Source organism: Crotalus tigris, unplaced genomic scaffold (assembly GCF_016545835.1).
Source record: "Crotalus tigris isolate CLP2741 ecotype Arizona unplaced genomic scaffold, ASM1654583v1 scf7180000024117.2648584, whole genome shotgun sequence".
Lineage (NCBI taxonomy): Eukaryota > Metazoa > Chordata > Lepidosauria > Squamata > Viperidae > Crotalus > Crotalus tigris.
This window is the reverse complement of record NW_024100394.1, coordinates 1312852-1330418: the sequence shown is the minus strand read 5'-3', so window position 1 is coordinate 1330418 and position 17567 is coordinate 1312852. Positions and strand designations below refer to the sequence as shown.

The following is a 17567-nucleotide window of genomic DNA, read 5'->3' as shown; positions in this document are numbered from 1 at the left end:
GACCAACTAGAATTATATTCATAAAGGCAGGTACCTTTCATCCAATGCCTTAAAATCTGATATTAGAATCAAAATTGTCCACTGCAACAAATGACTTGGTAAGAATAATATAAAACATCAAAAGCTGTTAGGGACTCATATTAGAATGCTGTTTTCACTGGCTCTCCAAGCACCTAATCTCCTGCAAAAATATAATAAAATAAAATAAACTCTTTGATTTGTCTCCTGATATAAATAAGAAGACGTGGCTGCATCTGGGATCACATTACTAAATTATAGACTTCATCTTTGTGGGTGTCTCTTTAAAGTTTCCATGCCTTTGATTGAAAGTTTAAGCATCAGATTTCCTCTCCAAAGTTCAAGTGGAAGGAGGAAAGAACTCTTGAGAACGTCCAGGAAAAGAAATGTAATGTTGCTTTCGTATTTGACTGGGGATGTTACGCAAAATGGTTTGAAGGACAAAAAGTGACGCAGAAAGTCTGGGCAACAACTGCCACAGAGCCAGAGATTTTATGGTGAAGCAAGGTTATTTTCTACAAAAGACAGAAGGCTTATCAGAGCCCTATTTTAAATGAGAAGAAGGGACTGAAAGAGGAAGAAGAAGACAAAAAAAACATGAAGACCTTATAGTCAGAGGATTTAGGCATTATGACATTACTCAGAAGTGGCATATTCATTTCGAAAACTCATTTATGACTCACTTTAGTTATATATAAGGACTACAGCTCCCCCTAGAGGCAAATCTTCACTTCTGCATTGCACTGTGTTCTATTAGAAGTCACAAAATCTCAGAAAAAATGTCTTGTGTTACAAAAATACATGACACGATTGCTGTTAAAAAAAAATCCGTGAGGGATAAAGTTTGAATTAAAAGGATTTCTTTTTAAAAAAAAAAGTCTTGCTGTTCATGTCAAGGAGCCTCAACATAGCTAGCAATTAATACTTGGGTTAGATTTATTCCATTTGGAGTGAATTTTTCAACTTAATGTTGCTGGAATGGTAAAAGGTAAAATATATTCTGGGCTTCACCAATAATATAACAGAAAGTCTCATGCAGTTACCACATCAATATTTATAGAGCTCTGTTTACTGCCAACTCCCTTCAGCCTAGATGTGTTAAATTTCCAATTTCCTTGAGAAAAAGTAACACCCTTGGTGACAAACAGTTCTTACAATTATCACTCCTGAAGCATCTTGTGGCTAAAGGAGTAGCACAGCAAAGAATGTGTATCAAAAAAAAGGAAGAATATGAAAAAGACCACATAGGTTTCAATTGTCCACACTGAACCAGAGATATTTCCTATGTATTTCCAGAAATTTATTCTGTGGGCACTGTTGTTCTTATAGTAGGCTTCTGTTTTTTCTTGCTTCCAAGTAGAATTAACAGAACTGGAGTGAGGAGAGCATTTCTCTTGGGAAAACAGCACAGGGCTTCCCTAACATTAATTCCCTAAGTTATTAGTTGGATCATCCTTTCACCCAGGCTGCTTGACCGTATTGCAGAAGAATCACAGATCTGGATCATGGGAAGTCTGGCCCAAAGAGAAGCCTGAATGTTTATATTCATAAAAGCAAATTAGTAAGAGAGAATGTGACAAAAGGAAGGAAGGAAGGAGGGAGGGAGGGAGGGAGGGAGGGAGGGAGGGAGGGAGGGAGGGAGGGAGGGAGGGAGGGAGGAAGGTATTAAATCAGATTATCCATGTGAGAGAATAATTGAATTTCATGTCAAAATAGAATTTAACTAGTGAAAATTTTAAATATGTCCTTCTGTCATTCAGCAAATATAATTACTACAAGGATCTGACTAGATGGTTTAACAACAATGTACCTACAGACATACTCCTTGGTAATTGTTAGGCTCCATGCCCACTACTTTTATTATATGCTCACACACACACACACACACACACACACACACACACACACACACACACAGAGGGGGGGCTAGAAAAGGGTTTTGTCTTTTCCTTTTTATGGCAGCTATCCAGTTATAATCAGGCAACGTTCCCAGCCACACCTAAGTAAATGCATCTATTAGCATATATTGCTTTGGCAAATAGCTTCCATTCTCAAAAGCAACCATATAATGTGATCCAGGATGAAATCAATGGATGCCAGAGGTTTATAAACCAGAGCATAAGAAATTGTACTGGAATCTATACACATAGTGTGCATTGTGTAGAAAGAAGGAAGAATTAAGGGTTGGGAATGAAAGTAAAGCCTTCTGTCTTTTTGTTTACCTTCAAGAAGGACATGAATATCTTTGGGGAGTCAAATAAGATTCCATATTTGGAGGGAGAGAGAGAGAATAATAGATAGAATAGATACATGATAGCTAAATAGTTAGGAGAGAGAGAGAGAGATAGTAGAGGACAGAGAACAGAAGATATAGATCAGACATGTCAAACTCGTGATGTCACGTAACGTTGTGCAACATATCAGAACTGTTTTGCCATTGCCAGCAATGGCGTGGGTGTGGCTTCCGCATGACGCATCTGGCCCGTGGGCCAGCAGTTTAACACCCCTGATATAGATAGATGACCGCTGATAGATAGATAGATAGATAGATAGATAGATAGATAGATAGATAGATAGATAGATAGATAGATAGATAGATGAGACAGAGATAGAGACAAAGACAGAGACAGAGACAGATGATAGAATTGGTTTGACCAAAATTTAAAACCTTTAGACTTTTGGGCAGATGTAAAAGTCCACCGAGACATCCAATTGCGTAGATAAAAAGGTACCCAGTAGCAACTTTAAAATGATGAGACGATGCCATCACTTTGGCTCCTAAAGAATGTTCCCACTGGAGCCAAGGAGTGCTCGTATGTTCCTAGGAATGAATGTCACACACTCACATCAGAAGGAAAGGCTTTCTCAGCCTCAGCTTCAGAGACCCGGGAAGGTGAGAGCCAAGAAACTGCTCAGTGGCTTTAAGTGACCACATATCAGATGACTTGAAACTCAGCTCAGTGGCATGAACAGCTGAGAAGAATACTGAAATACGTAGAGCATCCTAACTGTTAAGATATCCTGAAAATATCAGGCAGTTATTCAGATATTTAATAAATAACTGTATTACGTGTAGTGGGTAAAACAGGAATATTCGGTATAGCCTCCAAAACAACTTTGCATAAAAGGAAAAGAGCCCTGTGAAGGGAAAGTTCATTCAGACATTAACATTCAACTAAATCACATCCTCTGATGTGTATGGCAGCTAATTCCAGGGACCTTGATTTATAATAGTTTATAAACAATGGCCAAAGTAGATGAAATGTCACATCTATGATCTGATTTTTCTTCTGCGGAGCGTTTGGAAACCAAATTGCTTGTGGCAAAGATCCAGGGATGAATGCCACTGCATTAGATGTGTAGCAAGCTGCAACTGGATTTGGATATAATAATGGGCCAAAGGGAGGACAACGTACATCAGGACCATAATGCAAAGCTAGGGAGAGTGGATCAAACTCTTTTAACCACAAGCTCTTCAAATTCTGCTCTCAGACTGTCCCTTGTCCCTACGGAAAGGAAAGCACACTGCCCTCTTCTTGAGGTTTCTGCTGTGGGAAAGATGGGGAGATTTTCATCAGATTTGCACTGGAACAAAAAGAATTATATCTCAAGGCCTGGTGCTTCCTTTTTTAAGGATATATTTTTAATGTTTTTTAAAATATATATAATAAAAGACAATAGAAGCTAAGCTCAGAAAGGAAAAGGGAAATAATGATAGAGAGAATAGAAAGTGCAAGAGAAATCATGGTGCTTTCTGAAGAAAATCCCAGGTGAAAATGAATACCATTAACTAGGCCACGGACATGTGCATACGCAAGGATTCTTAAAATAAATAAATAAAGCTCACAAAAGTGAATATAAATGTTTGGTTTAATGGACTGGGACACAGAACACACTGTGTGATTGTGTGTCAGTGCAGTCTGCATTGTGTATTTATAGTCCTATTTTGCCTCCCAGCAGCACCTCTCCTCATCCCCATCGTTGCTAAAGAAGTGAAGGAAGAGTTCCCATCCTCTCCCTATGAGCCAAATAAAGACCTTTGTCTTTTTCCAGAGCTTACCTGGGGAAGAATATATCATAGAACGGAGTTTTTCAACCTTAGCTACTTTAAGATGTGTGGACTGCAACTCTATACTGGCTGGGAAATTCTGGAGTTGAAGTCCACGCATCTTAAAGTGGCCAAGATTGACTGGAGGTCGAGTCATAGCAACTGGACATCATTTCTTTTTGGTTTGAAATGTTTCACTGCTTATCCAAGAAGCTTCTTCAGTCTGAGTGAGTTGGTTAGGGGTTCCCCAGGGTCATTTCATTTCTCACCTAATCTGGACAGGCTCATTAGGTGAGTAGGCCGAGAGTCGTTAAGAGTCCTTTCTCCTAAATGGGTCATTAAGTGTTTCCTCCTTGGAGACTGTGATGTGATCTTCGTCTTCCTGGGGACTGATGCAAGAGTAGCATATGAAAGGGGGACAAGTTGTGTCTGAGGTGCCACCTCCATTGAGAGAAGGATTTTCCATTTTGGCATAAATCCAACTATCTCAAACCATCAGAGAGTCAAAAAGAAAAGAAGTCCAGCTGCTATGACTCAGCTTCCAGACAATTCCATCGACATATTATCAAGGTTGAGAAACACTGAGGTACAGAGTGGGTAGATCTGACTGAGCCAGAATCTCCCTTGCTTATGGTGTCTTTTTCATGGGTGACAAAGATTCAGATGTGAGAGTTGGGTGGTGGATGGAAAATTAACTTTCACAAAGAACCCAAACCACAATATGTATTCAACTGTAGGCAGATCTCCTATACTCCATAACTGGCAATCAGTCTTATGGATTTTGATGGGATTGATTTTTTGTAAAATAAGTATCAAATTGCCTTAATAAGGGCTCCATCAGAGATATGTACCTGTTTATATCCAACACGTGCACTCCATATTTGCTTTCCATTGTGTACTTTCCAGGCTCACTTGCAGGAGTAATCAATTCTTCATTTTTGTACCTGAGAAGCAAAACCAAACATACAAAAATCAAAATCTTGCAGCTTATGCTGAAAAGCAAATTGCAATGTAATTCAGGCAAAACTGATGTCACTCTATAGTTTGATAGGAAAGACACTAGCTGTTGGCTTCATTTTTGATGACCATCAACATAAATAGAAGTGGTATTAGAAAACTATTGCAGAAACAAGCAAGAATCAAAATCACCATGAGTTTTTGGGTGAAACTGCAAGATTTGGCATGTCTTGGGATTTGGTCTATTATTAAAAAATTAGATATAGATATAGATATAGATATAGATATAGATATAGATATAGATATAGATATAAGATGGCACTTTGAAAAGCCATTAAGTTAACTTCTCTCTTGAAGACCTGTTAGAAAAGCTGTGGCCCAGGAACCTGAGGTGGGATGATGCTAACATTTCCATAAATTGCGAAGTAGCTGACCTATAACTTCCCAAAGCAGTATCTCAAAACGCAAACTAGCTTTGCAGTAGTTTCAACCAAAAGTAAATTAGATCAGCTGCCAAACATGGATGACATTGTGGGATTTCTTCGGGAGCTATGCAAAGGTTACACACAGAGGTACTCTGAGGTTAGATTTGAGGTACCCTGAGATTAGATTTAGAATATGATGCTTGCTGCATATTACCCATAGTTTAACTGAATGTCATTTTCTCTATTGAGTTTTAAGCTCTTATATTTTTATATCCTAATGAAGAAGCGCTCTTAAAATCAATTGGGACATAACGACTGATTGAAGAGTTATTCAACTTTGAATGGCATATGGCACTCTGTCCCCTGATCTTTTCTCAATGAACATCTCAGCATGCAACCCATTTCAAACTCTGAAATCTCCAATCAATGCTTTCAAGTATAAAGTCGGAAACTCCTGTTTCATTCATGTCAAGGCAACGGCATCCATCCAGAATGTCTTTGAGGATTATAAAAGCTTCTTAAACATAGCCAATATAAAAGTGACATTTAATAGCTGGGTTATTACATGAATAACACTTAGCACCATCTTGAGATTCCTGGAAAGAGTCACAGGCTTACCATTGTACGACAGGGGTGGGAAATCCTTGGACTGTACAATAAAGCCTGACGGACATCTTTTCCCACACCGTATGGGATCTCAGCCGCACTAAAAATTCTGGGGCTCGGCTGATGCTTTCTTCAACCGCATATCTTTCCAAGGCCATTTTTTCCTCTACCTGTATAGTAATTGTGGGAAAATAATTCAATAACACAATTAATGTGTTCATACATTAAGCTAAGTTATAATTTTATAGCATTTTTTTAAATTTAGAAAATCAATAGCCCACATGTTAATGTTTTTTTAATAATCCCTGAGGACATGACTTAACTAAGATGTGTTATTTTATTAACCGGAATTAGTTCATTTAATTCAAACTACCACTAAATAAATAATTAGAATATTAATAAATGCATTTGAAAAACCTCCAAATTCTATAGACATTGGATAGGAATACTCTCTAGAAAGAAATAAGCAATGGTGTCAATTAACCAAAGTTGTCGATGACAGGTGTGACTTTGGGCCAACTGTAACTGTTGTGATAATGAGGTTGGCTTGCTTCATTTTGCCTTAACTTTATGCAAGCAACAATGTTTTGTAAATTATGGGATACAGCAGAGGTCTCCAAATTTAGCAACTTTAATAGACTTATGGACTTCAACTCCCATGCTGGCTGGGGAATTCTGGGAGTTGAAGTCTACAAGTCTTAAAGTTGCCAAGTTTGGAGATCCCTGGAATACAGTATAACATGGCAATCCAGTCCTTGTGACTTATTCAACAAATCATGGTTCAAATAAATGATGGTTGAATGTAAGTTATGAACCCTGGTGTTCAGCCTGTTCTGGTAGGAAAACAAATAATTGATGGACATTATTTTCAACCAATAGAAAAGAAATGAAAATAAGGTACCATCCTCTGTATGGCAACTTTATCCAATTGTTCTCTAGCAAGGAATCGGGCTATGCGAAGCTCATCCTCTAAAGCAGCCAAACTCCTGACATATCGGATCCTCCTCTGTTCACTCCAGTGCAGGGACTTTTGCTCGTGACTCCTGCAAGATCAGAGGGAAAACTAGTTAGATTTCACCCAGTATCAAAGCGATCGTACTGTTATCAGAAGGCCAGAGAAAGTTATGATAGTTATCCCTTTGACAGTATTAAGTTGGAAAAACTACATTCTGGTGTAGTGGTGAAGGCACTGGCCTAGAAACCAGGAGATTGGGAGTTCTAGTCCTTCCTTAGCCATGAAAGCCATTTGGGTGACCTTGGGCCAGTCACTCTCTCTCAGCCCAACCCACTGCACAGGGTTGTTGTTGAGGGAAAAATAGGAAGAGAACATTTGGGTAAGTTCACCGCCTTGAGTTATTTACAAAAATAGTAAAGGTGGGATCAAAATCTAATAAATAAATAAACTCTATAAAAGTGACTGAGAACTTTGCAAGCTAAGTTGTACCTTTCCTCTAAGATGCCTCCATGTACATCCCATTTTATCCTCACAAAAATTCCTTGTGGTTGGTAATACTGTGATCAAAATCATACAATAAACAACGAAACATCCAATAAGGACATAGTATTTTCCAGACTTAATCTAATGCACTAAATACATTAGACTATCTTGAGATTCTTTGGTGGAGAATCCCCTATCACAGGGAAGAAATTCATAAAAAAGCAGGAAAGTCCCTATTTTGAATAAAGATGCTTTGTGTTGTCTTTACAGAGAGGTTTACACAAAACAAATTTCATGGAACAATTCCTCCTGTCTCCACTCTATCATCTTTCTTGATACCCAAAAACCAATGTTAGCCAGCCCTCCTCTGCTTTACATAACAGGAAGGAAGGAAGGAAGGAAGGAAGGAAGGAAGGAAGGAAGGAAGGAAGGAAGGAAGGAAGGAAGGAAGGAAGGAAGGAAGGAAGGAAGGATCTTGGTACATCTCTAAAGTAGTGAAACCAATAAGAAGAACATTTAGACACCTACATAAATAACTTGGAATTGCTTCGAGCTCTAGAGAGATATTTTAAGTACTAAAAATACCATTTCAGATTTCTCAAATAGCAAGACATGATTCAGATATCTGGATAAATAGCCCAGCATATCCAACTCATTTCTAAGCCATATCCTGTGTGCATGTGTGTCTATCCATCTCTAAAATAAATATGAATTTAAATGAGCAAAAGGCTGACAGGAAAAGTAAAATATTTTCAATATTGCCATCTTTTTCTATTGCGTAGTTGGTTATGCAGCATATTCAAAGAGCTGATGCTATCATACTGCCATGGCAGAACTGCTATAAAATATCGATGACAGACATGCTAATATGATTTGGTGAGGTGAGGTAGTCAGATAAGTCTCTCTCTCTCACACACACATATACACACAAACACAAACATCCCACTTTCTCCTCTGGGGTATTCCTAATGTGAATGCCAGCTCCCTTTTTTCCAAGGAACCACCATACTAGAGGTACTGAGGCAGTATGAGAACTAAACAGGAAAGTCTTCCCTGTCATGGCAACCATTTTGCCTCATGAGGAATACATTCTGGACCCAGTTCCTCATGGTAGACCAAATCACTAACTATAGATTGGCCACTTGAACCAAGGTCAGCATTTATCTTCATTGCAGAAGTAAGACTGCCAAGAGGAAACATGAGGATCCTCAACTGAACTGCAGAGGAATGGGATGAAGATATCGCCATAACTTTACTTTTCATAACACACTGGGAGCAGGTCACTGATATATATTTGCTCTATGGAATGACAGTGGGCACACAGGCATTCACACAGATAGGAAAAGAGTTGCCAGGAGGACATCTCCTGGCTTCAACTGAGAGATCACCTTAAACCTCCCCAATGATTAGGAGGCAACTATATTCAAGATAAGTTGTTCAATGTTTCAGCATTTAGCTAGAACCTTGCATGTTTGTTTTAAATCGAAAAACTGACTTGCATTCAACCCAATTTTAAAATCTATTTCTAGCATGGGAACATATCAAGTATGAGATTTAGGAGACACCCAGTGCTTCGGTATTCAAGGTCTAATAAATTAATGAAAAACCTGCTATGCGGCAAGTATTTGCGTGTTGACAGCTCTCTGAGGATTTGAAAATTCTCAAGATAATTTTCTTTCTTTTCTGAAGGCCTTTGAGAGCAAGAGCAAGAGAGCCCTAAACAGTTTTTACAACAGCGTTCCAAGGACATTCAGGGATATTCCTGAAACTCCATATCTGTGAAGCTATGGAGATAAGCATCACTCCCCATGAACTGTTAAAAGAAATTTTTAAAAATGCTGTCCAAGATCTAGCTGAGTATTCCAACTCAACATGTAAACATGACCTTTGCTTTTTCAGCAACTCTTGACAATAAAAAATCTCTCTGTTCTTTCTTTTTCTTAATGTCCCTCCCAGTTCTTTCCCTCTGGCTTTCTTCTTTATATGGACCAACTGCTACTCTACTTTTTTCACTCACCTTTGCTAGATCTAAGCATTTCAATCAAGGGCATTTTCTCCACATGCCAGTTCTCTAAAGCTGCTTAGCCAAACAGTAGACAAATGTTTGGCCCTGGATACCTTTATTGTTATAGCTGCAGAAAGTTTTACCTTTCCTGGGATTCCTGTGAGGCCTCTTCAAACGTTGTATGGCGTTTTCGGGCACATAGTACGCATGTTGTTCTTCCTAGGCTGGATGATGTTTGGTAGGCCTGTCTAGAAGCAGCCCTTCAAAATGCAAAATAATACTTTTAGTAATAGTGATAATAATAACAACGGCAACAACACATTGAACAAGTTTAAGCTTTCTATAGCTTTTGAGGCAAAGAAAAAACTGACCATCGACAAATTTGTATACATCACCTATTCTTACATTTCACATCTCCCTTTGCCTACCTTTTAAATAGAAGATAATCTAATAGGATGTTTTATTCTGAATTTGGATCCTAATCTAGACCACTGCTGCTGTGTCCTGAGCCTGCAAAAGCAGGCTCGGGACGTTGCATTGGTCCCGGGCATTCCAAAAGGTGCCCAGAGACCAGACAGAGCGGCGCCAGCCTTGTGCACCTATGCAAGACGCGAAAACAGTCTGTTCCTATTGGTTGACATTGTCTGGGTTTCTGGCCATATAAAAAGCCCTGCATGTCTTTTGCTTTTGCTTGGTTGTTGTAGAAGGAGAATAAAGTATTTGTTCAGATTAGAGAAGACGGCCTGAAGGCAGCAACTCTTTTGTGTGCCTGTGGACAAGAAGCTTTTGATATCGCAGAAAATCTGGTGGCCCCTGCACCTCTGGAGTCAGTAACATATGCTGACTTGAAGAAAATGTTGAAGGAACATTTCCAGCCGAAGGTATCCGTCATTGCTTGGAGACACGCATTCGAGCTGAGAGACCAGAGGCCGGGTAAATCTGCTGCGGACTTTATTGCGGCCTTAAGACAAGCAGCCAGACCTTGTGAGTTCAAGGATCTGGAAGAGAGGCTGCGAGATCATTTTGTCTGTGGAGCAGAGACTTACAACAAAGATTTTTGCAAAAGAAGATGTCTCCTTCCAAGATACGTTGCGAGAGGTGGCAGCTGAGGAAGCAGCAGGCAGGGCTGTGAAGGACTTGCACCTTGCCAGGAATCCTCCAGACACAGCTACCATCCATCAAGAGGACGCTCGAGAAGGATCAGAAGTGGATCCTGAAGAGGAGATCGACAGACTTCAACAGCCAGTTGAGAAGAGGCAAAAGGGATGTCCAGTCAAGGCCCCAGCATCGCTTCAATGCTTTGGGTGCGGAGGACACCACAAGCGAGCTGACTGCAGGTTTCGCTCCGCCATTTGCAGGGCATGTGGCAGGCAGGGCCACATTGCATCCATCTGTTTGGGTCGCCAGAAGGTTCAACCGCGGGAAGAATTGCTTCAGAAAGGTACCAGAGTCCCCAGCCAAAACAGGGTGGGTTTCTGCGCATCGCGCAGGAGCATTCTAAGAACAGGGACACACAAGCCCCTTAAGAAGAAACTTTCCATTAACGTAAGGTTGCAAGGGGTTCCCTTATTGATGGAGCTGGACACAGGGTCCACTCTATCAATCATTTCACTTGACACCTTCAAAAGTATTTGCAGCAGTAGTGGCCTTCGAGTTAAACTCAGGCCATCGAATCTAATACTCACTGATTTTCAAAATTCTATGGTGTGTGTTAAGGGGGAGGCCCCTTAGGGTGCAGTATAAGGATTTTGAAGGTTCCCTAGATGTGGTGGTTGTTGGAGGTGAACGTACGAGTCTTATTGGAATCGATTTGTTTGAGGCTCTGGGAATCCAGGTAACTGGGCTGCACAGCTTGGCAAGGAGTTTGCAGATGTGTTTAGTTCAGAGCTAGGATCCTACAAGGGGCCTCCCATTTCGCTACGGTTAGACCCAACAATCACGCCCATCAGGATTAAGCCTAGGAGGGTACCTTTTGCCCTCAAAGGTAAGATTGATGCTGAGCTGGACAAATTGTTCCAGCAGACATTCTAGAACCTGTGGATTCAAGTCCATGGGAAACCCCCATAGTAACACCTCTAAAGGCTAATGGGGACATACGTATATGTGCAGACTATAAGTGCACACTGAATAAGGCGCTGCAACAGCACGCTTATCCAGTGCCTGTGGTAAGTCACATTCTGGCCTCCCTCAAGGGGGGATGCATTTTTGCGAAGCTTGACCTGGCACAGGCCTATCAACAGCTACCTGTTGATGACGCAGGTGCAGAGGCCCAAACTATTGTAACTCACAGGGGGGGCTTCAAGGTCAAGAGACTGCAATTTGGGGTAAATCTAGCCCCTGGCATATTCCAAAGTATCATGGAGAGCACACTTTGAGGTATTCCTGAGGTCTGTCCCTACTTCGATGATATTGCTGGGGAGTCATCTCAAAATTTAGCAGAAAGATTAAGGGCTGCCTTGCTTTGTTTTCGAAAAGCAGGTCTTAAACTAAAGAAGGATAAATGTAAGATAGGAGTCACTTCTACTGACTTCTTAGGATTCAGGATTGATGCTCAAGGCATTCACCCTGCTGAAACCAAATTGCAAGCTATCCAGCAGGCCCCAAGCCCTAAGTCTAAGAGTGAGCTACAAGCCTTCTTGGGGCTATTAAAATTTTACCATGCATTTCTCCCAAATAAAGCTGCAGTGGCAGAGCCATTACACAGGCTCTTAGATAAGCAGGCTCCTTGGCAGTGGACTAAAGTCCATGACAAGAGTTTTAATTAGGTTAAGGCCTTGCTCACTTCTAATGCTGTTTTAGCGCATTTCAATGAGCAACTGCCTGTTTGCATCACATGCGATGCATCTCCTTATGGGGTGGGAGCTGTACTGAGCCATCTGAAGGCTGATGGGACACAGGTCCCTGTGGCCTATTACTCAAGGACTCTGTCCTCTGCAGAGCGGAATTACGCTCAAATTGACAGAGAAGTCTTGGCCATAGTGGATGGCATTAAGAAATTTCATGATTTCTTATTTGGCCACCATTTCACGGTCTATACTGACCATAAGCCTCTGCTGGGTTTGTTTACCACTAACAAACAGACCCCAGATATCATTTTTCCTCGTATGCTGAGATGGTCCATTTTCCTGTCAGCATATGACTATACATTAGTTCACAAACCAGGAAAAGAAATGGGTCATGCAGATGGCCTGAGCAGATTACTCCTGAACCAATTAGAGCCAGATCCTGCTCCAGCCATTAATATTTTTTCCATTCAGGAGTTGCCAGAGTCTCCCTTCAATGCTAGGGACATGGCTGCAGAAACTGCCACTGATCACATGCTTACACGCGTGCTGACATGGGTATTGTCAGGATGGCCTGACAAGCTTCTGGCACAAGAAGCATGAGTTTTCCACTTTCAAGGGTTGCCTGTTATGGGGTAGCAGGATAGTGATTCCAGCCTCATTGAGATCTAGAATCTTGATCTCTCTGCATGAGGGACATCCTGGTATAGTCAGGATGAAAGTGCTTGTGCGCAGCCATCTTTGGTGGTCTGGGCTCGGTAAAGCCATCGAGGCCCAGGTGCACGGGTGCCAAATGTGCCAACAGTCTCGGCCTGAAATGTCTCAGGCCCCAGTACATAAGTGGGAGGAAACTCAAACCCCATGATCTAGGGTGCATATAGATTATGCTGGGCCCTTTCAGGGGCAATTCTTCCTGGTTGTTGTTGATAGCCATTCCAAGTGGCTAGAGGTTGTTCCTGTTTCCTCCATTACTACTGCCAGGACCATCCAGGTGTTGAGAGGAATTTTTGCATCACATGGTCTTCCAGATGTTCTGGTTTCAGATAATGGCCCTCAATTTATGTCTTCTGAGTGCGAGACTTTTCTTCAGGCCAACCTGATCTGGCATCACCATTGGCTCCCTTCCATCCATCCTCCAACGGACTGACAGAGAGAATGGTGCACACCACCAAAGATGCCCTCAAGAAACTGATTTATGGTAATTGGCATCACAGGTTAGCAGATTTCCTTCTTGCACACCGCACCACACCATGCACATCCACAGGGAAGAGCCCTGTTGAACTCTGCTGGGGTCGCCGCCTCATCACTAAACTGGACAGGCTGCACCCTGATCAGGTGGCTTCACAGGTGTCACAACTGCGGGCACCTAGGAGACTCCAGGTGGGCGATCTGGTTTGGGCAAGAAACTATGGGCCTGGACATCTTTGGTCTGTTGTCATACGAAGTTGCCTTGGGTGACAGCCGCGTTCTTCGCAGACACATAGACCAACTGCGTTGGAGACTGGACTCTCACCCTTCCACTCCTGGCTCTGCTCTGGGGAGGAAGAGGAGGACCATAATATGCATTCTGGATCACAGGTTCCCAGGCCTAATAGGCCCTCACCAGCTGCTACTGAGGCTGTTTGGGATTCATCCCAAGGTTCCGCAAGTGCTCCTAACAGGACTTCACTGGATAGGGGATCATCCCACACATCCATAATTACTCCAGACAGGGAGTCACACCAGGGGTATCCACAGTATTCACATATGTCAGATAGTGCTCCAGACAGGGAGACTGACCTGGGGTATCCACACAAATCACAAGCAGCAAGAGAAAAGGAATTCCATCAGGGGCGCTTGCCTAATTCCGCAATTGCTCCCAAAAGAAGGTCTCCAGCAAAAGGGGTTGCCATGGAGGCAACTCCTGACTCTGGCACCTCGGGGGCCACAGAGTACTGGGGTACTTCCGCTACCCAGCCCTCTCGATCTGCTGGCCTTGGGCTCGAGGGACAGTGTTCCCAAGAGGGGTCCACTGTGGTCTCAGGGACTTCCACTCCTCCAAGGTATGATGGTTTGGATTTAGAGGGTCCAGCCAGCCAGCAGCTGGGTGGGTCAATCGGGTATTTGGGGCAGCAAAGTCCTGGCCTGCCTAGCCTGGTAGGTGAGCAGGTAGGCCAGTCACCCTCACCAGGGTCACCTGGGGATTTAGGGCAGCAACGCCCTGGCCTGCCTAGCCTCGTAGGCGAGCAGGTGGGCCAGACAATCTCTCTGGGCTTTAGAAGGTCGCAGCGGGCCAAGTGCCCACCCAAACATCTGAGAGACTTTGTGAAGTTGCTGTCAAATCATGAGGGACCTGTTCATGAGGCCCCTGAATAGTGGGAGTAACTTGTGGGCAGATTATTTTGTATTATTTTTTTTATTTCAGATACATTTATTGTATTAATCAATATTGAAGAGGGTTTGCCTGAGGGCAGACTCAAGTAGTCCACACTCCTTGCATTTGAATAATGCAACTGTATGCCACTCTTCCCAATGCATTAAGTACAGTACATGAGTGTACGCGAAGTATGTTCCATGTAGGGGGGAGGGGTGTTGTGTCCTGAGCCTGCAAAAGCAGGCTCGGGACGTTGCATTGGTCCCGGGCATTCCAAAAGCTGCCCGGGGACCAGACAGAGTGGCACCAGCCTTGTGCGCATGCTCTGTTCCTGTTGGTTGACATTGTCTTATATCAAGTATGAGATTTAGGAGACACCCAATGCTTCGGTATTCTAGATCTAATAAATTAATGAAAAACCTGCTATGCAGCAAGTATATGCATGTTGACAGCTCTCACTAGCCAACCCACCAGAGCAATGAGGATTTGAAAATTTTCAAGATAATTTTCTTTCTTTTCTGAAGACCTTTGAGAGCAAGAGCAAGAGAGCCCTAAACAGTTTTTACAACAGTGTTCCAAGCGACATTCAGGGATATTCCTGAGACTCCATATCTGTGAAGCTATGGAGATAAGCATCACTCCCCATGAACTGTTAGAAGAAATTTTTAAAAAGCTGTCCAAGATCTAGCTGAGTATTCCAACTCAACATGTTAAACATGACCTTTGCTTTTTCAGCAACTCTTGACAATAAAAATCTCTCTGTTCTTTCTTTTTCCTAATGTTCCTCCCAGTTCCTCCCCTCTGGCTTTCTTCTTTATATGGACCAACTGCTACTCTACTTTTTTCACTCACCTTTGCTAGATCTAAGCATTTCAATCAAGGGCATTTTCTCCACATGCCAGTTCCCTAAAGCTGCTTAGCCAAACAGTAGACAAATGTTTGGCCCTGGATACCTTTATTGTTATAGCTGCAGAAAGTTTTACCTTTTCTGGGATTCCTGTGAGGCCTCTTCAAACGTTATATGGCGTTTTGGGGCACATAGTACGCATGTTGTTCTTCCTAGGCTGGATGATGTTTGGTAGGCCTGTCTAGAAGCAGCCCTTCAAAATGCAAAATAATACTTCTAGTAGTAGTGATAATAATAACAATGGCAGCAACACATTGAACAAGTTTAAGCTTTCTATAGCTTTTGAGGCAAAGAAAAAACTGACCATCGACAAATTTGTATACATCACCTATTCTTACATTTCACATCTCTCTTTGCCTACCTTTTAAATAGAAGATAATCTAATAGGATGTTTTATTCTGAATTGGGATCCTAATCTAGACCATTGCTGTTTCAGTTAAGATGGCAAGGTCCTAGATCACATAGATCAGAGAGGTACAACCTACAAAGGCCTTAGATATGATTCTTACCTATCTGCAAAAGTGTTACCAAGTTTATTATGATAAAAAGAGGATACTAATTACACAACTTCAATCATATTGACTGTATTTAATTAAATTTTAAAGTAAATTGCATTTTACTTTGGCCCTAGCACCCAGCCACTCTTTTGGGGAGTGTAATCCCTGACCTACCACACAAAAGTCAAATTGGTACTGAAATTATTTCAAATAATAAATTGGAGCTTTGAGATGGATAAGGAAGAGGAAGGAAGTCAGAAACACTAAAGTTCAATGTCTATAACACAGTTGTAGGAATCTGAAACAACACTTTTCCCACTCTAGGCCTCATTCTGATGGAAATGATAAATCAACTTCAAACAATAAAGAAAAAGATGTTCCTCTTTCCAAGCAAAACATTCCCAGGTAGAATAATTCAGTTATCTCCCATGAGGCTTGTTCACAGCATAATTCTGGACTCTTGCATAAAACTCTCCATCTTGGAATTTGCAATAGACCAAGTGGTGCTTGCATGGAGGTGGGGCCATGAGGGGCAAATCATCTGAAATTCTGTGGTCTCTTGGATCACCCTTTAAAGCAGAGTAACTTGTGAAGGTTGAGATTGGCAAATTTGTATTTCTTTCTTTTGTTGGAGTTCATATCTCCCAGAAGACTTATCTCATATGTCTCAGACTTTCTGAATGCAGGGAATCTTTCAGGCTCACTAAGTCGCACATGCAGTCAAGAAAATATAGTGAGGATACATTTCTATTCTGTGCTGAGAGGAACTAGGATCCCATCAGAGATTCAAATGGGAACAGAATACAGTGATATCTTGGTATTCAATCGCTTTGAAACTCATCGAATTTGGTACTCAACACTTTTTGACATGAAAAGTTTGTCTCAGTACTCATCATTTGTTTGGTATTCAATGCACAAGCTAGAATTTGTCAGTGCTGGCTGCCTTGTGACTCACTACATTATTCCTTATGGGAAAAATTTGTTTGGTACTCATAGTTTTTGTACCTCCCGGAACCAATTAACGATGAATACTGAGGTACCAGTGTAATATGAAAATTCATGAACATTCAGAATAATTTATCAATAAATTCATTATACTAAAAACAATAAATGTAATATTTCTCATCGATATGGTGAAAATGCCAAAGTTTGTGTTCTACAAAACAAAACACAAGTTTCATTTTTTCTATTTTATTTGCTAAAATAATTCCTTGTTATTGTAGAAGGAAGAAGCTGATAACCCCTTGAAAAATGATGGTCAGACTGCAAATAAGAACTGATCCTTTTCAAAATATGCCTGTAGAAGCATCTTGAAACCTTTTTTATAAAAAATTGCATTGCATTGTTCTTATGACAGCTCTTCATCACCCTGAGATTTTTTAAGGGCCCAATAGCCTCACATACATTTCCTAGTGTCATCCTCCCATAATAAGGCAAAAAGTAGAACAGGCTACCTATCTAATAATACTATAGCTCTTGTCATTATTCACTTTGATTAGTTTTATAAATCAAAAGGTATGTAGATATGAA

General features: G+C 41.4%; 1 protein-coding gene across 2 annotated transcripts in view; it reads right to left on the bottom strand.

Moving 5' to 3' along the window:
- Positions 1-17567, bottom strand: part of MYOM2 (myomesin 2) — an 89748-nt gene that overhangs the window by 61628 nt on the left and 10553 nt on the right. For both annotated transcript variants that reach the window (XM_039322599.1, XM_039322600.1), the window contains exons 3-7: positions 15617-15733; positions 9641-9757; positions 6956-7097; positions 6067-6224; positions 4918-5010 (exon numbers count right to left, since the gene is read on the bottom strand). In XM_039322599.1, the coding sequence (XP_039178533.1) occupies positions 4918-5010; positions 6067-6224; positions 6956-7097; positions 9641-9757; positions 15617-15733 (627 nt within the window). The remainder of the gene's footprint in view (positions 1-4917; positions 5011-6066; positions 6225-6955; positions 7098-9640; positions 9758-15616; positions 15734-17567) is intronic.